At 41.4% G+C, this 26,489-nt stretch overlaps 1 protein-coding gene across 14 annotated transcripts in view; it reads left to right on the forward strand.

Moving 5' to 3' along the window:
• LOC122886730 (disks large-associated protein 1-like) overlaps positions 1–26,489 on the forward strand; it is a 185,780-nt gene that overhangs the window by 69,079 nt on the left and 90,212 nt on the right. For 12 of the 14 annotated variants that reach the window (XM_044219266.1, XM_044219267.1, XM_044219272.1 and 9 more), the window contains one exon: positions 14,085–15,616. In XM_044219266.1, coding sequence (XP_044075201.1) covers positions 14,201–15,616 — 1,416 coding nt within the window. In that variant the 5' untranslated portion in view covers positions 14,085–14,200. The remainder of the gene's footprint in view (positions 1–14,084; positions 15,617–26,489) is intronic. The other 2 variants (XM_044219268.1, XM_044219273.1) reach the window with 2 other exon arrangements.

The raw sequence follows: 26,489 nt of genomic DNA on the forward strand, positions 1-26,489 counted from the left end.
ATGAGTAGTAAGCTGCTCTGGCATTACGGAGGGCTTTCCTATATGTTTTAAGACTATCTTGCCAGACTAAATCCAGGTTGTTGGAACGCCCCTTTCAAGTTTTCGTGATGTTTGCTTTAATTTGCGGGTTTGGGGGTTATACCACGGAGCTAACCTTCTTTGTTTTATTATCTTCTTTTTTGAGTGATAGAATCAAGTGTCGTTCGCAGTGAGCCTGCAGCGCTATCAACTAGATGGTCAATTTGGGAGGGGCTGAAATTAATATAGGAGTCCTCTGTTATATTGAGACATAACATTGAATTAAATGCAGATGGGATTGCTTCCTTGAATCTAGCCACAGCAATATCAGATAGACATCTAGAGTAAGAATTTTTGCCTAATGGCGTGTAGTCCAGTAATAGCAGTTTAAAAGTTATTAAATAATGGTCCGATAAAGAAGGATTCTGTGGAAAGACTATTAAATGTTCAATTTCAATGCCATATACCAGAACAAGGTTGAGGGTGTGGTTAAAACAGTGAGTGGGTTTGTGTACACTCTGAAAAGCCAATTGAATCTAATAATGAGATAAACGCAGTACTTTCAACGTCCACATGAATATTGAAATCATCTACAATAACCACTTTATCTGTTTTAAGGACTAAACTTGATAAAAACTCAGAATAAGGACCAGGAGCGCGGTACACTATAACAAATAGAACTGGCTGTCGTGTATTCCAGGTCGGGTAAGAAAGACTAAGAACAAGGCTTTCGAATGAGTTATAATTTAGTTTAGGTTTAGGGTTGATTAATAGGCTTGAGTCGAAGCCTCCACAGCCGGTGCTTCGAGGAATGTGAATATTAATATGACTGGGCGGAGTGGATTCATTTAGGCTAACATATTCTTCATGACCCAGCCAGGTTTCTGTTACGGAACAGACAGGCAGGGGACACAGAGATGGACAAGAGTGTTCTTTATTAGATAACAGCCAGAGAGAGTGGGTATGGAGAGAGGGAAGTGTGAAGGAAGGAGATCGCTGGAGAAGGGAGATCGCTTGGATAAAGGCAATATAGGGTTTTAGGCCGAGTGGCATGTAGAGTCCTACATTCGAATGAGGTCGGACACATACTGAGGTGAGTGCAGGGCTTTTATGCTGACTGTGATTGTGAGCTAATGTGGAGCAGGAGTGTGATTGGGAGTAGGTGTGGATCATTAGTGGGTAGTGGAGCCTGGAGTATCCCTGACAGTTTCAGTAAGACAAAATAAGTCAATATGATACTCTGATATTAATTCATTCACCAGTACAGCTTTAGATGACAGAGATCTGATGTTTAAGAGTCCACATTTAATTCTCCTATTTTGTTGTGCTATTTCAGCGTTTTTGTTTAGGTTTTTATTTATATCTCTTCTTCTGTTAACTTTAGATTTTATTAATTTAAGTGGTCAAGGGGCAGACACCGTCACTAAGGAGTTTTGGGTGGGTAACTGCTCTGGAAGCGCAGAGAAGCGTGTTGGACTGCAACTCTGCCTCCTGGTCTCAGCTCTGAGTTGTCATGGTTTTGGTCCAATAATAAACTCGGCCAGATTTCTGGCTTTGAGAGCTGCTCCATCCAAAGTGGGATGAATGCTGTCTCTCCTAATCAGACCAGGTCTTCCCCAAAAAGTCCGCCAATTATCTACAAAGCCCACATCATTTGCTGGACACCACCTCGACAGCCAGCGGCGGAATGAAGACATGCGGCTAAACATGTCATCACTGGTCAGGTTTGGCAGGGGCCCAGAGAAAACTATGCAGTCCGACATTGTCTTTGCATATGTAAACACCAACTCAACATTAACTTTAGTGACCTCCGACTGGCATAGTCGGGAGTCGTTACCGCTGACGTGAATAACAATCTTACTGTATTTACGTTTATCCTTAGCCAGCAGTTTTAAATAGGATTCAACGTCGCCCACTCTGGTCCCAGGAATACATTTGACTATGGTCGCTGGTGTCGCTAACTTCACGTTTCTCAAAATAGAGCTGCCAATAATCAGTTTTTTCTCAGCGGGTGTGTTGCTGAGTGGGGAGAACTTGTTAGAAATGTGAACAGGTTGGTGGTGAACCGTGGGCTTCTGCTTAGGGCTATGCTTCCTTCGGACAGTCACCCAGCCTTCCTGGTTTCCCGGCTGCTCGGGAGCTGCCGGAGCTACCTCTGGTTGGTCCGCACCGGCTACTGGGGGCTAGCTAACTACAGCATCTAATGGTTGAGTTCCCATGGTGCGGAACCGCATTTCCAATTCACTAAGCCTCGCCTCCAATGCTACAAATAAACTACGTTTATTACATGTACCATTATCACTAAAGGAGGCAGCGGAATAGCTAAACATTTGACACACCGAGCAAGAGAGAGCAGGAGAGTGAGAGGGAGAGAGAGAAGCCATCACTAGCTGCTAAGCTAAAGAACAGTAGCTACCAAAACTGAATAGCATGTAAACTGTGGGATTAGCGAGAAAGTTGTTAAAAGAAGGATAGTGCTATGAGTGCTTGAGCAGAACTAGTGTACGTTTATAGCAGATAGTTAATTACTATAATGAACAATCGAACAAAATTAACTGTGATGAGCTAGAGCAGCAGAAATATGCTACTAGTAAAACACAAACACTGGTGACCGGAAATGACACAATACGCTTACCGCAGCACGTCAAGGAAGTCACACAGAGGATACAAGCACAGCAAACCGCATTTTTAACTGCTTTTGACTGTCTGCTTGGTCAGGGAAAATCCCTGCACCCATGTGCTGAAGTGCATATCTGTTACCATGGTTATAATAATATAAACTTTATTTATAGAGCACTTATCAAAACAAAGTACAAAGTGCTTCACAACAAGAGCAATAAAATACCACAGTGATTGATGAAATATAAAGAAGTAAAATACATAAAATAAACAAAAGCAATAAAATAAACAGCCATTTCAGGTAAAATCAGGATATGCTTTCAGATAAACATGTGTTTTGAGAAGAGACTTAAATGAAGACACTGACTCAGACAACCTAATTTCCTCGGGCAGGTTGTTCCAGAGCCTCGGAGTACTGATAGCAAAAGCTCTGTCCCCCTTAGTTTTCATCCTGGACTCAGGAACAGACAGAAGACCCCTGCCTGAAGATCTCAAACTACGTGAAGGTTCATAAGGGATTACAAGGTCTAAAATATAGTCTGGGGCCAGGCCATGAAGAGCCTTAAAAGTAATCAACAAGATCTTAAAATCAATCCTAAAACACACAGGGAGCCAATGTAAAGAGGCTAAAACAGGTATGATGTGGTCGTACTTCTTGGTCCTGGTTAACAGCCTAGCAGCTGAGTTTTGTACAGTCTGCAGTCGTGTCAAAGTTTTTTGATTAAGACAAGTGAACAGAATGTTACAATAATCGAAGCGTGAGGAGATAAAAGCATGTACAGTTTCTGCATCACTAAGATTTAAAATAGATCAGATTTTTGCTATGTTTCTGAGGTTTGGAAATGTTTTTTAAATGGTAGAAAGCTGTCTTTGTAATAGTGGTGATGTGATGCTGGAAGTTAAGATTGGCATCAATAATAACACCCAGGTTTCTGACATACTGTGCTTTATCAGAATCAAAATCAGAAATACTTTATTGATCCCCGATGGAAAACTCTTTCGTTATCACGTCAATGCACACAGGAATAGAAGTACTAATAGAATAGAAATAGAATAAGGTAGCAACGAGTCAATTATTTCTAGTAAGAAGGAAGAGATGTGCAAATTAAAATATAATACACTATAATACAGCTAAGAAAGCTTTAGAGAAAATGATGATAAGATGGATACAATCTCTTGCCTTTGTACTTTTGGGCCTACTATCAGAATTTCAGTTTTTTCTTTAAGTTCTAGAAGGTTTTGAGACATCCAGTGGTTGATGTCATCAATGCATCTGACAAGCTCATTCACAGGACTGAGGTTGTCTACGGAAAGTGAGACATAGCTGTGTATCATCAGCATAGGAATGGTAGAATACATCGTGATTTTGTATGATGGTACCAAGATGGCGCATGCACAGATTGAATAGTAGTGGACCCAGAACTGACCCTTGTGGAACCCCACAGAAAATGGGAGGGAGGCACAATGCAAAGACCACGTAGAATTTATTTATTTATTTATTTTTATATATATAGTAGAATAGTAATTGGAGTGTTAATATTAATAAATTAGTAATAATAGGAATGACAGCTATAGGAAGAATAATGTCAGCATCAGTAACAGAGCCAATAACAACAACTGTAGTAGCAGTTGTCGAGCAGGAACACGGGGGCAGCAGGTGGCCCACAACCACAGATCCAGTCTCTGCAGCTCCGGAGGCAGAAATACCTGCTGATAGCGACAGAAGGAGAGAGGAGAGAAATGAGAAAGCACAAAACTACGGGAGAGAGAAGATGTTGAGTTAGTAACATGCAGTAATGGGATAAAAATGCATACAAAAGAAGACACTGACTCAGACAACCTAATTTCTTTGGGCAAGTTGTTCCAGAAACTCGGGGGCCTGATGGCTAAAGCTCTGTCCCCCGTTGTTTTCATCCTGGACTCAGGAATAGACAGAAGACCCCTGCCCGAAGATCTCAAACTATGTAAAGATTAATAAGGGATTACAAGGTCTAAAATATCATCTGGAACCAGCGCATGAAAACCCTTAAAAGTAATCAATAAGATCTTAAAATCAATCCTAAAACAAACAGGGAGCCAATGTAAAGAGGCTGAAACAGGTGTGATGTGATCATACCTCTTGGTCCTGGTTGAAAGCCTAGAAGCTGAGTTTTGTACAGTCTGCAGTCGTTTCAGAGTTTTTAGATTAAGACAAGTGAACAGAATGTTACAATAATCAAGGTGTGAGGAGATAAAAGCATGTACAACAGTTTCTGCATCACTAAAATTTAAAATCAGATTTTTGCAATGTTTCTGAGGTGATAAAAACATGATTGGACAAGCTTAGTGATATGTTGCTTAAAACATAAATTGCTATCAAACAGGACACTAAGATTTCTTGCAACAGGCTTGATATGTTGTGACAGGTAACCAGTAGATGGCAGTATTTGTTTAGTGATATGTTGGGGCCCAATAAGGATTTCCGTTTTATTTGAGTTGAGCTGAAGAAAATGTATCAACATCCAGTTTTTTTATGTCAGACAGGCAGTCCTGCAGAGAACTCAGCGTATTAAGGTCAGTGGGCTTGACAGGGAGTTACAACTGTGTGTCATCTGCATAACAGTGAAGAGAAATACCATGTCTATGGATGACATTACCCAAGGGGAGCATATATAAGGAGAACAGTATTGGTCCCAGAATTCAACCTTGAGGCGCACCATCGTTGATATGGGAGAAGGATGACATGAAGTTATTAATGCTGACACAGAATTTCCTATTGGATAGATAAGATGAGAACCAATCTAGTGCAGTGCCAGATATGCCCACCCAGTGCCTCAGTCTATCTAAAAGAATGCCATGATCAATAGTGATCAATAGGCAGCACTTAAGTCCAGCAGCACAAGAATTGAGCACATGCCTGCGTCTGCATTCATTAAAAGGTCATTAGTGACTTTGAGAAGGGCTGTCTCAGTGCTGTGGTGCTGATGAAAGCCAGATTGGGACTTTTCAAAGGTATTATTGTTTTCCACAGCAGCAAGAAGCTGCTTAGATACAAGTTTTTCGAGAATCTTCGAAATAAAAGGCAATTTGGAGATTGGGCGATAGTTGTCAAGGAGGACCAAGCCCAGGTTTATTTAGGACTGGCTGGACACAAGCTGTTTTAATGTAATCTGGGACGCAGCCAGTAGACAGCGAGCTGTTAAAAATAATTAGCAAATGGGGCGCAATAATTCAATTAAATTTTATTTATATAGCACCAATTCATGACAGAAGTTATCTCATTGCACTCTTCCTATAGAGCAGGTCTAGACTGTACGCTTTATAATATTATTTACAGAGACCCAACAAATCCCACCATGAGCAAGCATTTGGCGACAGTGGCAAGAAAAAACTTCCTTTAAGAGGCAGAAACCTTGGACAGAACCAGACTCAATGGTGGGCGGCCATCCACCGCTGCCGTGTTAGGTTTTAATCCATAACTTCCAATAAAAACTTGTTGGAATTATGTCCAGAGAGCTGGAGGATACTCTCATAAGAGACATGATGACTGAGTTCAGGGAGAGTAACAGCAGAAAAGTTGTATCGTAGAAAAGGTTTCAGTCGTAGTCATCTGGACACTGTTTTCAGAATCAAGACTTTTCGGCTCCCATCCGGAAGTCATTCTCAATTGTGAAAAAATTGGACGGGAACTGGAAATTTAAGCTACTCTGAGTTACATAAGCCCTGCCCTCAGGAAGGAATCTGCCTGAGTATCTGTTAATAGCTAGTTTCACCTGAAACTGACCTAATAGTTTCCAAGATGGCCCAGTACTCAGTAATCAGGCCTATTGTTTTCTGGCTGCATCTACTTCATCACTGTTAAGTGCCTGATTAGCATGTGATAGGCGTGACCAAGAATGATAATACACTCTGATAGACTTTGGGCAGATTAAATCTCAGACCACCATTTCTGTTCAAAGAGGGGTTCTCTTTTTTCACAAAAATGGCTTCCTTGACGCCCCGTTCAAACCAACTCTTCTCTCTACTTAGAATCTTCACCTCGCTGTCATCAAATGTGTGGTTTGTAGCTTTTAAATGCAAATGCACAGCGCTCTGTAATCCTGAGTTAGCGTGTCGTCTGTGCTGATAAAGTCTTTTGTGAAGTGGCTGTTTGGTCTCGCCTATGTACCGTTCTTTGCAGTTTTCCTCACTGCACTGAATGGAGTAGACAACATTGCTCTGTTTCTGTGTGGGTAACTTGTCCTTAGGGTGAACGAGTTTCTGTCTTAAAGTGTTGCCTGGTTTAAAGAAGACAGGAACATCGTGCTGTCTAAAGATCCTTTGTAGTTTTTCAGACAGTCCAGATACATAAGGAATGGAGACACCGTTCCTTCTTGGTTCAGTTACACTTTTGTCCTGTTTTTTGGCTCTTTTAACTTTGTTGATAGCCCAAGTAGGATAACCACAGGCTGAGAGTGCATTCTGGACATGCCTTTCCTCTTTCTTCTTACCCTCTGAGCCGGTGGGCACTTCTTGGGCTCTGTGTTGTAATGTCCGGATTACACCCAGCTTGTGCTGTAGTGGATGGTGTGAGTCAAAGAGCAAGTATTGATCCGTATGTGTTGGTTTCCTGTACACTTCTATCTGGAGCTTTCCGTCCTCTCCTCTGAGAGTAGAACAATCAAGAAAGGCCAAGTGGTTCTCTTTCGCGTCCTCATGCGTGAACTTGATGTTGGGGTCCACAGTATTAATATGCTCTGAGAACGCTTCCAAGTCTTGTTTCATGATTTTCACAAAGGTGTCATCCACGTTGGAAGTAGGTTGTGTTGAGACAGATGTCTAATAGTTTGCATATGTGTTCAGGTGTAAGCTTGGTCCTTTGCTGCAAGGTGGAGTCCTCCTGCAGTCTTCTCATCACCCCTGTCACTGCTTCTGAGGTTGGGATGCAAGTGAACAAGGACACAACATCATAAGAAACCATAACGTCATCTGGGTCCAACTGGAGATGTTTCACTTTGTCCACAAATTTCTGTGTGTTTTCCACATGATGTACTGTGTTCCCCACCAACGGAGCCAAGATTGTAGTCAAATGTTTGGCTATGTTGTATGTGATGGAATCTGTGCTGCACACGATGGGTCTGAGTGGAACATTCTCTTTGTGAATTTTGGGAAGGCCATAGATGCAGGGAATGGCTTCCCCATGGTATAGTCTGTAGTATAGAGGCCTGTCTATCACATCCTCCTTCTCAAGCTTCTGTAGACAGTCTATAACCTTCTTCTTGTAGCCATTAGTTGGATCTCTTTTAAGTTTTTGATATGTGGTTGTGTCTTCAAGAAGCTTGTTGACCTTGGTTTCATAATCGGCCCTAATCAGGTCTGCAGCCTCTGCTTCAGTCATCTTGTTCTTCCTAATGGCTGTTTCTTCCGGATGGGAGCCGAAACGTCTTGATTCTGAAAACAGTGTCCAGATGACTACAACTGAAACCTTTTCTACGATAGAACACTCCTGGACGAATGAGGGACTACACCGTTTTAGCAGAAAAGTTGCTCAAAGAATCCCTGAGCGGGTGATCCACATCTAAAAAGGCAGGACTGGGGTAATACCAGATCTTATTAACTCCACCTTTCCAGCAAAGTGCAAAAGAAGCTTTTCACAATCAGCATCAAAATCAGCAGGGGCACAAGGAGAGGCTGGGTTAACTAACTGATCCACAGTCTTAAATAGGAATCTGGGGTTGTGCTGATGGGCAGAAATAAGTGCAGAGAAATAACATGTTCTTGCATCCTTCACCATCCTATTGTAAAGGAATAATAACTCTTTCATGGCCACAAAGCTTTTACAGCTTCGAATACTGTTATTTAACCATTGGCTGTTTTTCTAGTCTTTGAGTTTGGTCTACTTTTCAGAGGAGCTGTGAGATCTAAGGTTGAAGAACACAGGGAGTTAAAAGAATCAACCAAATCGTTGGTGTTGGAGGAATCGGGAAACATATTGCCAGGAGAATTGAACAGTGTACAGAATTTTGGCCAGACACATGTTGTTGAAAGTTAAGAGTTAGAGATATTTAAAAAATCAGCAGCAAGGGCATTAGAAGAGTCATCAACATGAATATTCTATCATAATTTAAAACAAGACTGGATAAAAACTCCAGGGGGGCAAATATGACCAAGTTTAAACATGAGCACTTCAAAGGAGGAAAAATCATTGGACGCTTACGCTTTAAATGCTTCCTTTAAGTAATAACAAGGCCACCAACACGATCACAGTCCCTTGGGCGGTTAAAGCAGTCATAATCTGGAGGGCACAATTCTGCTGTGATCACTAGGACGTAACCAGGATTCTGTTAAGAACACGAACTCTAAATCAGTAGAAGAGATAAAATCATTTAAAATAAACGTTTTGTTAGAGAGGGATCTCACATTGAGAAGATCCATCTTAAAAAGTCTGTGCTGGGTTAGAACTGAAGTTGAGACTGGAGGTAGGGTTCTGGCCCGGATCTTTATTAAATTATTATTATTGTTGACTTCTTCAGATGTGTGAATGCCATGATCAACAGTGTCGAAAGCAGCACTCATTTCTAATAATACAAGAATGGAAAGTGTGTTTGCATTGCTGTTTATCAAGATCATTGATTACTTTGACAACAGCCTTTTCAGTGCTATGATTCACTCTAAAATCTGACTGGTACACATCATACAGGTTGTGGAGGGTTAGGTATCTGTGCAGTTGTTTGTAGACAACCTTTTCAAGGATTTTACTAACAGAAAGGTTGGAGATTGGTCTATAGTTGCTAGTCATGGATGGGTCTAGATAACTCTTTTTCAGTAACAGAGTGACAACACCACGCTTGAGAGAAGTGGGGAAAACACCAGACTGTAGGGAAGAATCAGAATCAGAAATACTTTATTGATCCCCGAGGGGAAACTCTTTTGCTACAGCAGCTCACTATCATGTCAGTGCACACAGGAATTGAAGTACTAAGCAAAAAATATAATACACTATATACAGGTCAGAAAATACATTAAGTACCAAGTGGGTATAAAATAAAATAAGTGTGAAGTACAAAGTGGGTTTACTGGTTGCTGATAATACGGCATAAGGTAATAGTGCATGAACTGTGAAGTTAAATGTAGTTTATTAGGATTATAATGAGACGGAGGATATTGCACAGCAGTAATAGAGGTATGAATAAATATCAATAAATAGGGAATTTTAAACTGAAAAGAGTATATTGCACAGGGGTATTAACACAGAATATTGCACAATTATGTCAAGTATTGCAGAGATGTTAATGATCAATGTCCAGTTTAGTGACCTAGGGTCATACAGACACTTAGAGGGAGGAGTTTGATTGAGTTTCAGGCAGGAATGACTTCCTGTGGCGCTCTGTGGTGCTTTTTGGGAGGATGAGTCTTCCGCTGAAGGTGCTCCTTTGTTTGACCAGCACATCATGGAGTGGGTGGGAGACACTGTCCAAGATGGCATGTAGTTTGGCCAGCATCCTCCTCTCTGACACCACCGCCAGAGAGTCCAGCTCCACCCCACAATGTCACTGGCCTTACGGATCAGTTTGTTGAGTCTGTTAGCGTCCGCTACCCTCAACCTGCTGCCCCAGCATGCAACAGCATGCAACAGCATACAGGATGGCACTGGCCACCACAGACTCATAAAACATCTTCAGCATTGTCAGCATTAATGATATGCAGAAGATCTTCTGACAAGCAGTGAAAGAGACATTTAAACAGTTTTATGGGAATAGGGTCAGGTGGATGATTTAAGCTGCTGGACCACCTCCTCAAGGTTGCTCGTCAAAATTACACATAGTTACCAGGATGATACGCTGACAGCCATCGATCACTCAGCCCTCTACCATCGAGCAAGTAAAATATTGTTACTGAAAGTGCAATAAAAGCTTCGCAAGTAAAAAGCTAATAAGAGTAGTTTATCACTATGACTAGTATTTTTAAAATATGTTTATAATCATGTGATCTGCTTACTGAGGTAATGTAAGCATAGTGCTAACCGTTCCTGCTGCAGATTTCAGACCGTGGTCAGGAAGCACAGGGAAGCCTTTGTTTTTCTCCAGGGCGGAAGTTGATGCTAACCTCAGGGCTAACCACCTTCACTTTTACCCAGCAGCGGGGAGGGAAGACACGGGAATGTCTTGGGTATTGAGGAGCTGCAGCGTTTATTCAAACTGTAACCTACACTGTACATTTACTGCCACTAGACAACGTCACTGCTAACCTGTCTTTCTGCTCCGATCAGATCCTTAAAGGAGCCATGCTACTCTTACACATAGGGAGGAAAAGTAAAGAAGGACCGAGTGAATCTGTATGAATGGGCCCCCCCAATAACGTTTCACTGTGGATATCGTCATATGCCAATTTGGTAGACATCGGCCAACCGTATAACCTACCTGCAGCTCGGTCTTTCACCATTTATGTTCAGCCCTTTGGCAGGCTTTTTTTAGCATCCTCACATTTTCCCCAATTCTCCAAGGAGTTTTGGGTTTTCCAGTGGTCTCTTTAGTTCTGATGGGAGCAATTGCTATCCATGATCTGACTTACTACAGAGTTGAAGTTGTCCAACCATCTCATCACATGATCTCATGATCTCATCATATGAAGTATTGTCATGGATAAAACACTTATTTATGAATCTGACTATACAGGTCATATTAATTAAAAATGATGAAATTGCAGCATCCAGAATGGCAGTTGCTGTAATATCGAGGCCTTTAGAGATAACCAGGTTGAGGGTGTGTCCTTGCAAGGCAAATTTGCTGGATGATGTAATATTTACCAGTGTAATTAACCTCGTTGCCAGACAAAAATGTTGATATTGGACAATTCTTAAAAACCCTGCATTATGTTCAATGACATTCCCATGACATTTTTTAAATTCTTTTATTTTATCTGTGCATTGCAACTATAGCATGTTTGAGGATAGGGAAAAAATCCTGATTCAAAAATAATAAATATTGTTAATGGTCTCTGTGGAAATTTATAGTGGAAATAGAACAGGAGGTTTTAACTGTGGGAAATGTCAGAATTGCATTGAGCTTACTAATTAACACGTTGCATCTTGTTTGTTTAATCTGTACAAACTGCAAAGTTTAAAAACGTCATGTCGTGGTTTTACGGGATTTTATGCGTGGGACTATTTGTCGTCTCGTGAGGTTGCCAGGCAACCAGCAGAGATTTCAGGAAGTGACTTTTCCCTGCCAAGAAATACCACGCCATTAGCATGGCTAAAAGTTCAAAAACTATTGTGAATGAGGTCCATTTACTGTGGTATTAATTCATTTAAACACTATGTTTAAATTATACCAGTTGTCTAACCTTGTACTGTATTGACATATTCCAAACTAGCCAGTAATGACATTACATTATACTGTATGGTAAAAACATTTGACAGACTATATCAGTTGTTGATTTTGCTGCACATCTTCAGTAATAATAATAATTTAATTTTGAAAGACATCTTCTTCACCAAAACCCACAGTTTGTATGTGATATCTGTAAGATTTATTCTGATGGAACTACAGTTCTACTGATCTCTGTGTGTGTGTGTGTGTGTGTGTGTGTATGTGTGAGGGTGTGCCTTATCCCAGCTCACTGGCAGTTACTGTAACTTGTTAGCAGCCCTTCTACCAGTGGAGCTGTCGAGTTGTGTTAAGCAGTTGTGTCACGAGCCAAGTAGGACAGAGGAAACTCACACACACATATACACACGTACCTATCTCACAACTCCACTACAAATGCAAGAGTGCAAGTACACACACAGCCATGCATGCAGCATACACACCAACACTAATAAAACTGCCTTGCGAGCAGTCTGATCCCTGGAGCGTTTTCCCATAGTCGTCTGAGATGTGAACTCACTGTTATATAAGATCAGAGAGGGGGGACTTCTTACAGCACTGTTACCTGCACTAATAAGTGTAGCTGAATGGATGTGTTTGCCAAGTAGCTACACCGAGTAGAAATGAAAAAGACAGGCCTTGAACTGGAAAAAGACATCCACTTTTAATCTTTATCATTTCCCCGCTGCCAGTGTTTATGTTTAGATTCATTGGACTAACACCAAATCTGTTTGGATGGAACAGCTTCATTGGCTGGTTCCAGTGCCTGAATCAACCTCACCCACTTTTTCAATTTGGTCCAGTGATTTAGAGGTTTGGTGTTGCCCCAAGCAACTGCTTGTTCTTGGTTACCAGCTGAGTGGACTTGCAGGTCAGAGTTCACCTTTATTCAACTTTAACCATGTGGATGTGCATGATTGGCCAATAGAAACACTAATGCCCTACAGTATATTCGAAAAATGGAGAAGCTTTTATTTTGATGTCTGTCATCACCCTGTTTAGGACAATATTACACTACTAAACTATATTCTGCAGCATCACTCTTATAGGCTGTTTAAAGTCTGTGATCACCCTGCTGAATATTTATTTATTACCTACACAGGAATCATGAAACTCATTTTTCGAGCTGAGTATGGGTCAATTTAATTGAGCGGAAGGGTAATTTCACAGTACCTTTAAGCCTTTCCCAAGCAACCACTTGTTCTAATCAAGCTAATCAGAGCCTTTATGGGTAGGACTAAAATTGAATGAAGTTAGGTAACAACTTTTTCATGGTTAACAACCAAGCCAAACAGGGTCTTTGTAGGCGGGACTAAAGTTGGTGACGTTATCGAGCTGAGTCACACAGATCAGGAGATCTTAGAGAAAGTAGCAATTAACAGTTTCATCATCGTACTTACTCAATGCTCATGACATATTAAACTCTATCACAAAACACAATAAATATCGGGTGGCTCAGTGGTTAGCACTGTGGCCGCATAGCATGCAAATTCTGGGTTTGAATCTCCAAGCCGTTCTGTGTGCAGTTTGCATGTTCTCCATGTGTCTGTGTGGGTTCGCTCTGGTTTCCTCCTACAACCCAGACATGCAGGTTAGGTCAACTGATGACTATAAGTTGTGAAGTAAGTGTGAATGAGTGTCAGTATGTTATGATGATATGGCAACCTGTTTAGGGTCTACCTGCCTCTCACCCATTGTATTGTGGGATAGGCTCCAGTCCCCCCAATCCTACACACGATAAGCATATGGGTAGATGGATTGATAGGTGGGTGAATGAAACTTATATCAAAAGATGCTCTGCACATCTTTAGTGGATTATGATGTTAAGATGCTTTTCACTGTGGGAATAAAGAGGGTCATCAAACTCTGAAGGACGGCATGGGACAAGACCTGGGTCCCAAACAGAACTGTGGGGCACATGAAGATGTTATAATTAAAGGACAAAAGTTAAAAGTTCTTAACATCTGCAACACTAATATAATTGAATTAAACCCAGAGGGGTGTGTCTTTATACATTTCATTTGGTCCTACATCATCCCCATGGTATGACTTTTTTTTGTTGGACTTGTTGCCTTGCATTAACTGTTTGTCTTATTGCTCCTCTCTCTTCCTGTCTTCCAGAGTCTGCAGCTCTCCTCTCAGGGACAGTCTTCTGCAGTCCTTCTCTGGTCAGGGGCCTGCCTGGCATCTCTCATCCATATCATTCCTCTTTCCATCCAACCATCCTTCCCCCTGTCATGAAAGGCCTGTCCAGTAGTCGGAGTCACCATCACGTGGTCTCCTATGAACCATCATATGATCCACTGGGTCACCATGTTGACCGCAAGCCATATTTGATCAGTCAGAATGACATGCCTGTGCCCATTCCCATGCCGCATCCAGCTGAGCTGCCCTACTACAATGCTCAGCGTACCTCATACCCCTCTGACAGCAACAGCATCGTCCCATACGGAACCTTCCCAAGGAGGTGCCTCTCCACCTCCTCATCTCACCATCCTGAGGTAAAGGATGAGTGTATGGCCATGGTACCATATGTAGGAGGAGGAGGAGGAGGAGGAGGAGGAGGAGGAGGAGGAGGAGGCTATGGAGGTAAAACGCCCACCCGGGTACCAGCAAACTTTGCGGACCCGTTTGAGCGTCAGCTGTCATTTTCCAGAGATGGCTATCATACACTGCAGTACAAACGAGGAGTGCTGGCCCACAGTGGGGGGATGGGGGCCAACAACAACGACAGCCCAGGGAGAATTCGCCACCTTGTCCACTCAGTCCAGAAACTCTTCACCAAGTCACATTCATTGGAGGGGCCACACCACACACAGCCCTCCAAGGGGGCCAATAATGGGAGCGTTAATGGTAGTGGTGGTGGTGGAGGAGGTGGTGGTGGTGGTTCAAGGGCCAGCCCAGAAGGTGAAACTCCACCAGTGGGAGTGCGCCACCGGAAGCGCAGCAAGAGCCGTGAGCGCTGTCGATCAGCGGAGCCCAAGCATCGAAGCCACCACCACCACCACCACCAGCTTCACGGCTCAGCATCTGCTCCGGGCTCCGGATATTGGAGCTCAGATGACAACCTGGAACGGGAGCTGTGTCTCTACCACCCTCACCACCACCAACCTCCACCCTCACCCTCACCCTCCATATCCCCCTCTCCCATCGCCATGACAATGGGCCGGTACCCTGGCAACAACCCCGACAAGTTCCCCCAGACTCCCCTCCCCAGTCTCTCCTCCTCGCAGTCCCAGCAGTACTTCATGATGGACCCTTACGGCACACTCAACGAGCACACACACACCCACGCACACCATGGCCACACACACCACCATTCTGCACTCAAAGCCTCCCGGAGCAACAATGATGTGAAGTATGCAGTGTCGTCGGCATGTGTGCCAGTTAGTGGTAGCAGCAATAACAGCGGTGGCGGTATCGGTGGAGGAAGTGGCCCCTTGCTGCCACTGAGTCTTGTGGACGGGCCCCTTGTGAAGAAAGGGGCATGGTCGTCGAGCCTAACGGTGAGCAGGGCCCGAGAGGTCTACACCAACAACAGCAGCCACAACCAGCTACGAGCCAGCGCAGGATCCGGTAACCTAAACCTAGATAGAGCTCTAGTCAAATCTAAGGGCAGTCAGCAACAGGAGCGCTCTTGCCATTTCTTACAGGTAAATAATTTCTCCCCCACTCCCATCCAAAACGAGTCGATTCACCCTTCTCCCCTCTGTTGCCTCCCTTTTTTTCACAACTTACTTTCCTCACCAATGTTTCCTTTGAGTCAGTGGTGTCCAGTCCAGTGAGACTTCAGGTTTTCAGTCCTACCAAACACTACACTTTCTGACTTTGCTGCTACTGTTAGAGAAGGGCAAACCAATCAGTGGAATCCATTACTGGAGTGGACAGGTGGCAAGTTTTGGAGAATTCAGCCACGAGTTCCAGGACGTGCACAGCTGCTGTCCTGGCACATTCATTTATTATTTTTGAGTCACATAGGTCAAGAAGTACTAGTTTAGCAGGAATTACCTGTCAGAGTTTTAGGATATCCCAGTGCCAAAATCATTTCAGGGCACTCCTTTGAAAGTTCCCAGAATGGTTTATAATATACAGTGAGAATCATTGCCTTGTATTGTCACAATCATTGGGAAACATTCCCATGGTTACAACTTGAACAGCTTGTTAGTGTTACTAATAACACGTGTAATCTGCCCACTGAATAAATAATGCAGTGAACATAGTACTCACAGCAAACATGGGCACTAAGTCGCTCCTCTAGTTCTTGGGAACTTCGGGGACGATATTAGAAGATTTACACACACAAAAGAGTCATGACAACTTCTCTTAGATATATGGTCATTTATTTGCAATATTTACACATTGGAAGATAAAATGTGATGCACAGTCGAATATAGGATACTGACAAAGATAGCCATGTCTAATAATAAATGACAAAATTGATTATCTTTGATTATTAATAATCAAAGGTGGGAGAGCAAGCGAGTGATTAATGACTGAACCAAATGAGAATATAAATTCAAACAAGAAAAATACACGAAAGAGCTAGACTGAATGATAGATATCTTCATGGTTTAAGGATGCTGCTACCTGAAGAGGATGCAAAATTAACATAATATGATGAATGGACAGTACCTACGGTCCTTAGGCTTTCTCCTGCAGCTCAGACAGGGGTCCATCTTGCAGGTCAGCTGGTGGCTGACTAATCTAGGAATAATACCCATCAAGTTATGTTAAGAGCTAAAAACAGAGGGCACTAACCTAACATTTGGGCTAATGTAATGAAGCCCAAAGTAGAAGACAGGATGCACTGGGCAAAGAAACCAGAATAAGTATACCATTCTATTGTTTAAATGTCAATATAATTAGCTAATAGTGAGCTGAAAGAGTCAATATGGAGAAAAGCAGCAAATAATTAGGTTAGTTTAATAGTGAAATATCTTATGTAATGTATGTGTATTTCTGTAAGAAGGATGTCGTGACACAGTTTGGGACCTAAGTTCCTGAGAAGGGGATACGTCTGCAGTGTGGATCCTTGGCAACTGAGTGTGCGAGATTTCTTATACAGAAAATATCAAAACTTAACAACATTGTCTCTTGCATAATAGTCATAAAGGTAGCAGTCTTATTAAAAAAAAAGGTTTGCAGGGGTGCGAGCATTTCATGCACCCTGCCAGGGATCAGTGAATCTGCATCCCAGTTTGGTGGGCTGCTCTGGGTCAAAGTCCAGGGACTTTAGTCCCAGCATTGCTTTAGTGTTTGGTTGGAGTGACAACTGTAGCTTTACATTGCTAGAAACCATGACTGGATATCACTGCCTAAGGCTGGGGACACACTAGAGCTGGTAATGTGAGGGCTTTAGGCATGATTCAATCTTCAGATATCAGACAGACAGCTTTGAGCCATTCTGATGATAGGACCCTGCAGAGGGTATAAATATATTGATATATTTTTTTACTATCAAACCCTGTTGTGTCCATGCCCGGGATCAAAGACCGTCAATGGATTCTCGGATCTTGGAAATGTTCCATTAAATTTATTTACATCATTTAATTGAATTTAGAATGATCTTGTGCAGATAGTATGTTATCACTTAGCATTAGGGATGCAACTAACAATTATTTTCATTATTGATTAATCGTTTGGTTTATAAAATGTCAGAACACAGTGAAAAATTGCCCTTCACAATTTCCTGAAGCCCAAGGTGATGTCATCAAATTGCTTCTTTTGTCCGACCAACACTCCAAAGATATTCAATTTACAATCACATAAGATAAGAAAAGCAACACTCACTCTTTTTTGTTGATTGACTAATCCGAATGAATCTGAACTAGTCATTTCAGCATACTGCAATTGGCATATTGTTGGAAGACCCACAAAAAACAGCTATATGGAAGCTAGAATGGATGACTAGCTAATTACATGTGTCTTGTTAAAAGAGTAACCAAACCCAAAACTGTGTGGAGCCGCAGATCTGACTGCTGAAAAGCTCCTCCTCTATCGGCTGGTGTTTGGGTGTTTGGTGATGTTGCTCTCTGACCTTATGCGGCCCTCCCAGTCTTTTGTTTGTTCCATTTCCGGTTTTGTTTTTTAACTTTCGTTTGCAACTGCAAGCTATATCCACAATTATGAGGAGGTTATGTGACCTGACACCAACACATCCACCACAGATGTTGGATTAAAAAGACAATCTTTGGAAAAAAGTTACCTACAGCATTAACTAGCTTACAACTAGTTCTACTAGCTTACTGATTCTATGGTGAATTTTTTCAAGAGTTATGATGCTAATTTATCAGTATAATGATGTAGGTTATTAATATCATTTGTCTTCACAAACAATCACTAAACTAGATGTTTTTTACTCTGTTGTTCTGATTGATCTGGTCTGATTTACCAATATGAATTAAAACGCATCTTTTCACCCAACTATAATATATATTTTATCTATACTATGGGAATAATTAGCTAGTTACACAATAATAATCCTATGTTATGGAAAACTGGACTGTGTATAATAGTGTAACTAACCAGATGAGATGAGAAACATAATTAACTGTGTAAATAGCAGTCGATGTTTGTCAGACTGCTGTAAAAGAAAGTCTTTCATTTTCTTCCAGCTCTGTCAGTCCTTCACACCATACGGCCTATTATAAAACTGCACAGATATTTGATCAAATGTAGGCGCACGGTGATCACAAGCAGCAGATGTCAATTTACACAATGCATTTCTGGTGTAGGCAGGATGTTACGCAAGACAAAGTTACGGAGTTGGAGCACTTCCTTGTTGCTCAAACACACAAGGTCAATAGCAGATGGTGACATCACCTGCTGAATTCTGATTTGGGCTCTAGCATCATTTCATTAACTGCCAAAGTGCATGAGAAAATTAGGGAAACTTGAAAATTAAAATTTGATGTTAGGCTTCACATACAGTGGATTTGAGGCATTAGTAGTAATTGATAATTTTAGTTTTTTAATTAGCCTGCTGGCTAGTTACCTAGCTATAATTTTTCACAGGACCTCCATTAAGGAGTCCGAACTGCAGATTTGTGACGCTTCTGGCAGAAGGAAAGTTGGCAGAAGAACAAGTTTCTTGCTCTTTTTTTAATAGTTGTCTTATATTTTACGATACTGTGTTCTTGGCAGGTCTCTTCAGACCTGCCATCTGTCAATAACTGTCACCAAGGCAATGGGCAATTCAAAGCAAAACTATAATAAGACAGATTTTACACAATAAATGCAGACCGTTGCTGCCCTCTTCCTTAGTTAGAATGTCTTCTAATTTTTAGATAGCAAAATTGACTTGGAAATGTGTACTTAAAAAAACATTAGAAAGATTTGTGTAGCAAAAATCTTAAATAAATAAATAAATAAATATAAACCAAGCCAAACACCAGACCAACATCTGTTGGTGAAAAGCAGGTACTAAAGTGACCATATGCTATGGTTTGGCTGGTCTTTGGTGCCATCTACCATACTCTTATCACCTGTAACTAGGGGTGAGTGGATAAAATCTATCATGGTATATGTCATTTTATATTGTGAGAGCAAGATTCTGGATAACATTATGGAGTACATTTGTGGAAGTTCAATTGAGATTGTTTACAAATAGAGTAGCCATATGGTAACCATTTTGATAAATCTAGTGAAATAAATACCTGACAAATCAAAGAATTTCATTGCATTGATGCAAAAATCCTGCTAATCCTATATTGTCATAAAGCAGTCATCCTCAGTGATTTGGAACATTGCCTGCAATGGTCTAATACAGTCAGAAATATCAAAGGGATAGAGTCCTTGATAGAAACCAAATAGCAAAATCTCTAGTGCTTGACTAATCTCCTAATCAACATAACGGCCATCCACACCTGCACCAAAGACCAGTCAAGAGCAGATAACCAGATTAGTATTTGGTTTCACCAGCAGGCGTGAGGTTTCACACAGATTTAGGTTGGGGGTTTGGTTGCTTTCGCACATACTAACCAGACTGAAAACAATCAGCAGTTGTGTTAAACACTGCGATAATGCAATAAGCAAAATCTCCAAGCATCCCAGAATTGCTAACTGGGGCTAAATTACACTCCACGCTAGTCTAATGTTAATAGATAAACTGTTCAGTATGTATACAGTGTCATATAAAAATGTGGTAGTGTGTCCACAGCCTTAGAGGGAACATTGCTCCCGACCACCAGTCTATTACTCTGATTTCCCAAGAACCCCACTGCCACCTCCTCCACCTTCTTCTCCACCACTCCTCCCCTCCTGCCTTTTCTCCACTCACCCAACTCACCCCCACGCTTCTTATCCACCCAACCCCCTGCCACCCACCAACCCACCTCCACCTCCTTTACTTCCTCTTGGTTTGGGGAGCCTCCCTCTTCCTTCTCCTCTTCCTCCTCTTTCCTCCTTTTGAGTTGAAGAGAGAAGTAAGTGCAGAGTCAGTAGCAGCCTTACTCTCTGAATGCTAGGTAATGACATGAACTCATGAAGAACGACATCCTTTCCTGTTTGTAGACCTCATTTTTAATTTAGTAGCGCTTCCTTCTTGCCTCTCTACCAGTTATCTTGCCTTTTCTCACTGTTTTTGTCTTGATGGCTTGTTGTTGTGCTGTGCTGTTCTTTGAAGTGCTGTGTTGAGCTAAATGTTGGGGAGGTGTTTAACTACATATAGGAAGAGTTTAATTATGTGTGGCAGTTATCTAGTGGTAGTGCAACTAAATAGAAATTTGAATAGGGTTTGAGTTTTATTGATTTTTCCTAAGCTTATTAGCCTTCCCTTTATTTTAGAAGCCCTAATTGTGTTGTTTAGTTTGAGTAAACTTTCAGTAAACAGTGATTACATGACTTCCAACAAAATTATGAAGGACCATATTCATAACTGCCAACACTCCTGTTTTTCCCGGGTTTCTCCTGTATTTCAAGGCCATCTCCCGGCGTCCTCCCGTTTTGTTGTTTCTCCCGGGAAACTAATTACTAATGTAATTTGAATGGCCCTAAAACTTTATTATGAATAATCGTCATACACGGATTCAAGTTTTGGATGTTTGTCTGACATCACCCAAGTTGCCAGATCGTCTATGAAACACAATCTACACACTACATAATATTTCAACCCATCTGTCACGCAACCTGGCAACCCACACCCCGATCTAAGGGGCGTGCGAGCAGCTGCTCTCTGTGCAGGCAGATGGGCCAGCTAAGTTAACATTAGCTGTTATCAAAATGTCAGGGCAGGACTTTGTTCCACTTAAAAAATCTAAATACACCAGCAAATTTAAGCAGAGTTGGACTGAACAGTTTGAACTAACCCCCCTGCCACCACCGAAAAAACTCCCGTATTTTGAAACCTAAATGTTGGCAGGTATGCCGTGGTTCTGCATGTTTAAAGGTCCCCTGTGGAGTTTTTGACCTCTAGTAGCGCTATGGAGCTGTTTTTCTATGAGCGGGTTCCTGTGTTAAGGACTCATGTGCACGTGGGCGATCTCACACTATTTCACTGATCAACAGGTGGTGGTAACATGCCAATATATGCAGCAATGTGCCAACAAAGACAGGGCAGAAGAAGACTACAGCTAGTAAATGTGGATGTACACAATGCTGGATTTAAAATTAAAATCAGCTTTGCAAATGTTTTATGAGGAAGAAAATCCATTCAATACATTTGTTAGACCTCAACAATATACTCTGCGTTTTAGTGAGTAACAGTGAATGTAAACATGACTTTAGTTTGTTTACAAGAAAACTCCACAAGGCACCTTTAAGCCAAATAACTACTGCCTGCTTACACCTTCCAATAGTGCCCATCATTTCCCAAAGCATACAGCCATATTTTAGCTTTTGTACATTTTTGGCCAAATTGTTTGAAGTTTTAAAATTAAATGTTCGGGTGATACACCCTTAAAATTCAGTACTTCGCCCACCAAAACGCACGTCCGCAATTATAACTCACGGTAGTGACAATCTTTTATCCTTGGACTACTTGCCATGGCGGAGAAATACATGCCATCTGCGTTGTTACGTGTTGTATTGGTTAGCAGGACAGATGTCCCCCCATAGTAGTTGGGCAGACTCTGTTACGTGAAGCAACGCACGTTTCTGACCAAAACATTGTAGCTAGGAGGGATCCACAACTTTGTCTACTTTACTGTGTACCTGCCAGAGAGCGCTGAAATCAGGGTGGCTTGTCACACATGTAGCTTCACCACTGCATCACTGACTAGCTCTGACTTCTCCAACAGCACTTCCAAAATGTCCCATTCATGGCAGCAAAATCACTCTGTCATGGCTTGCATAGTTTGTCATGTGTTACAACTCTATCAGCACCTGCTGTCTGTTGGTTCCCGAGGCCGGTGTTTTGGTTGATCCGATGATGTAGCAGCAGTGTCCCCTCTTCTTGCTCTTTCCCTGTCTCGCTCCCCTCACCTCAGCACCATTTCCTCGTCGCTCGTGTGTAATCGTCTTCAGGTTGGAGCTCCTCATCATGATATTTGCTGACATTTTCTTACTTTGCAGAGTTACTTCTTTCCTAAATACTTTTTGTTTACTAACTAGTATGTGGGTCTTCCAGCCCTGATCATCCAATGATAGCGCACATCTGAGTCCGATGTAGAGGAATGGTACATTTATGTGCTGTCGTGCTGTCTTGCAGTCTGAAGTCAGCAAAATAACTTTCAAAGAACATTCAGTACAACCAACTTTCAAACTGAAATGACAACCATTATCAGCAGCAGATTATGTCAGCTGTAGCTAATTAACATTAATTCCATGAGTAACTTGCCTAACGGGCAAAAGATAATAATGTCTAGTTAAGCTGGTATGTGGAATCTGGTGTCTGTAATCCACCAAAGATTGTTTGTTAGAGAAAGCAACACCACTCTACCATGCCTCTATGACCGTGAGTGGACTGTGTTTTTGTAGTTCAACAAGACACACAGAGTGGTGAGTCCTCTTTAGTGAAACGCTCAGCTGATCTCATCACATCTATTCCAGTAATCCGAACCTCCCAGTTAAACTTCATCCATACAGTATGAAAAAAATTTAATCTTATCATCTTAATAGTTCTGTTCACTATTTGGATCAAGTAGCTTGTGAAAAATAAAGTGTGTAAAAGTAAGTGGGCTACAGCTGTTATTTCAATGTTTCAATACATATTTAATCAACATTTTATATCTTAGGTTTCTCATCTCATTTTCAGGTTGTGAACAATAATTAGGCTGCTCCTCAAAACCGTAATGTTTCTCAGAATGTGATTTTGAACTGAATTTTTAACTTTGACTTATTTTTAACTGAACTTACAAATGTTGAAAACTGAACTGAGATGGATTTAGTGAGGGATTTGAAAGGATTTTGATTCAATAAACAGATTCAATACTTGGTTCAGATCTGATAAAATGCTATTGAACCCCGACCCTTGGAATGAATGAAAAAAAGTCTAAAATCTACAGGATTGCACTTAATGTAGCTTTCTGGCAGACAATCCACAAGCAATAATTGAGCTGCATTTCTACACCGACTATTGACAGTACAAATAAAATCTGTTTTGGTGGCCACCCTACATAAATATCTATATCTGGGAAATACTGAGAAGTCAAATGACAATCTGGGAACCCAATGGCTATCGTCTGACAACGATATAGTGTCTGACGGGCAACGGCCAATGTTTTGGAACTTCTGGTGTAGCCAGAGGATATCCGGATAACTGATATCCAGGCCAAGACCTCCTCTTCCGTGCGCCGGCCATTGTTTACAGTCCGATTGGCAATCTCGGAACCCATTGGCTATTGTCTGACGGCGATTTGAATGCAGATACATTTTTTAAAAGCTAATCTCTAGGGTTCCGAGATTGCAATTTGGCCAATGCGTTCTGACTCTTTTGCTCTCCACACGGACTGTTTACCTGCATTCAACCAAAGGCCGCTCAAACGTGATAGCTCAGTACTACTCTACAAACGGACTACAGATGGAAACCAGAACACCTCGATATAAAGATAGATTAGTGCCTCGATTAGTCAAATGATGGATATAGTTCAACATGCTCCAATGTGTAGTACCTTGTAGCTGAAAAAGTTAAATGGCCACCTGCTGGTGTTGTTTACTTGTTACCTGTACTGTGGTGTGTGGGATAATCTTGTGTTTGAATGTGTGTGTGTGTGTGTGTGTGTGTGTGTGTGTGTGTATGGTTAGGAATTTGTGTGTGGGTGCGTGGTTACTTTGTACGGTACACATGGATGACATGCAGCAGAATTACCAACACAGGAGTGAACATTCAAATGACCAATTATACCATAAATTCTGAAATACTGGCTGGGGCTTGTATTTACCTCAGCTGCAGAGAGAATCAGGCCTTTATTTGTAGCAGGTTTATATTAGAGACAGACCATCAATCCTAGTGTTCTGTAATGTCTTCCTGATCTGCTCCCATTTCAATTTGGTTTTGATGCTGATTGCTGTCAATGCACACTCAACACTTTCCTCCATGTTTACCTGTTGTCTTTATAAATTCAGTATAATGACAAATTAGTACAAGTCAAGTCATCACCACTCTACAGTTCTCATTTTCTTCCTGTCTACTTTCTGCTTTTTTTCATCGGCATTAAGTTCCTGTCAGTAAACGTCAACACATTCTGCACAGATGTTCCACATTAAAAGCTTTCCTGCAGCTCAAAGGACACAAAAAACAGCAAGATGTGTGAAAACAGTATTTGTGTTTAAATAGAAAAAAAAAGAGCAATATAGTGGTTAGTATGACATGACTCTGTTGTGCTGATGGAATTAGTGCTGTGGAAATGTACATTATGATGACTTCACCATGTGAGCCATTATAAGACGGTGTAGTCCCTCTTTCGTCCAGGAGTGTTCCATCGTAGAAAAGGTTTCAGTCGTAGTCACCTGGAAACTGTTTTCAGAATCAAGACGTTTCGGCTCCCATCCGGAAGTCATTCTCAATTGTGAGAAAAATGGTCTCAGAACTCAGAAATTTAAGCTACTCTGTGTTGCTTAAGCCCTGCCGCCAGGGAGCAGCAGACACTCAGGAAGACTCCTCCCTGAAGGCAGGGCTTCAGCAACACAGAGTAGCTTAAATTTCTGAGTTCTCAGACCATTTTCACAATTGAGAATGACTTCCGGATGGGAGCCGTAACGTCTTGATTCTGAAAACAGTGTCCAGGTGACTACAACTGAAACCTTTTCTACCATGTGAGCCATTATTGCACAGGTAATTCCACTCCCCTCAATGTTTTTTTCATGGCCTTTATTGGGGACAGGCTCTTATTTGTTTGTGCTGGTCACTCCCCCAGACATTATTTCAACATTTGTGTTTTATTTGGTAATATGTGACACTATTGAATAGTGACCTTAACAGAAACATCTTCAGTTCCTTTAAGTGAAAACATCCTTTAGAGTATTGGTTGTCTATTCATGGAATGATAATCCTGAAGCTTTCTACAGTGTGTCATTATGTCATTTCTGACCCTATCCCTGGTTTGTGCCTCTCATGTATTAGCATACATTCATGTCACATCAGTTTCTCTAAAAAATAATTAGCTGATGATGTTTGAAAGCCCAGAAGGTCGTTTAAAAACCACTTACGGCTGTTCTGACTGTATTTCCAGAATCTCCAAAGACTCTTCTAACCGTCTGGATGAAAAAATATTCTGTCCACTGCAGGATAAAAATATGTTTGAACCCTTTTTGAGTTTTTGAAACATCACTGGTTAATTATCTTTTAGAGGAATTGATGGTTACTTCTGTGACCAGAATGTATGCTAATACATGAGAGGCGCATGCTGGGGCTATTCTGACCCCAGCTGATTGGACGGATCATCAGAAGTGCTTTGTATTTCAGGATGCAGCAGACCTAAGTGGGCAGGAGACAAAGAAATCATTTAGTGGCTCAGACTTATTGTTTCGCGTCCACTCTCTGCTGTCTATCAGTCTCAACAAGCAGCAGTGTGACTCATTTATTTACTGTGATACAGACGTTTATTAAAAAATACTGCAGTTTGACAGAAAGTTCAGTTTTGAATATCCTCTTGAATTTTGTAAACAACGCACTATGTAGTAAAAGTGGGCATATTCCACCTTTTCAAGGGCAGTGTGTTGGGACTATTGAGACCCCCTTTTTTTCTAATATTGTTAAAAAGTTTCACAGATGAAAGTACTTGTGGAACGTCCATGTGACATCTATTTGTTAAATCAGTTTTCAATTGGAGTGGGCGTTAAAATCACTGTATATGTAATTTTGAATCGCAATAGTGGTATGTAATGAGATACAGTACATTTTGTTGGAAATGTAATTAAGAAACTGTCCATGAATAAAAGAACCAGACAGGAATGTCTGTTTTTGGCTAATCTGGCAAATTAAATACCTTAAACATCAAGGCCCTGAATCAAATGTATGCAAAAATCGTATACAAATTCAATATTGTCGTGAATCCGTTCTGCTCACTGATTGGCAATATCACCCATGATGGTCTAACACACCCAGAGATATGAGAGGGAGAACTACCACAGTTCAAATGGTACAGCTAA

Source organism: Siniperca chuatsi, linkage group LG13 (genome assembly GCF_020085105.1).
Source record: "Siniperca chuatsi isolate FFG_IHB_CAS linkage group LG13, ASM2008510v1, whole genome shotgun sequence".
Taxonomy (NCBI): Eukaryota; Metazoa; Chordata; class Actinopteri; order Centrarchiformes; family Sinipercidae; genus Siniperca; species Siniperca chuatsi.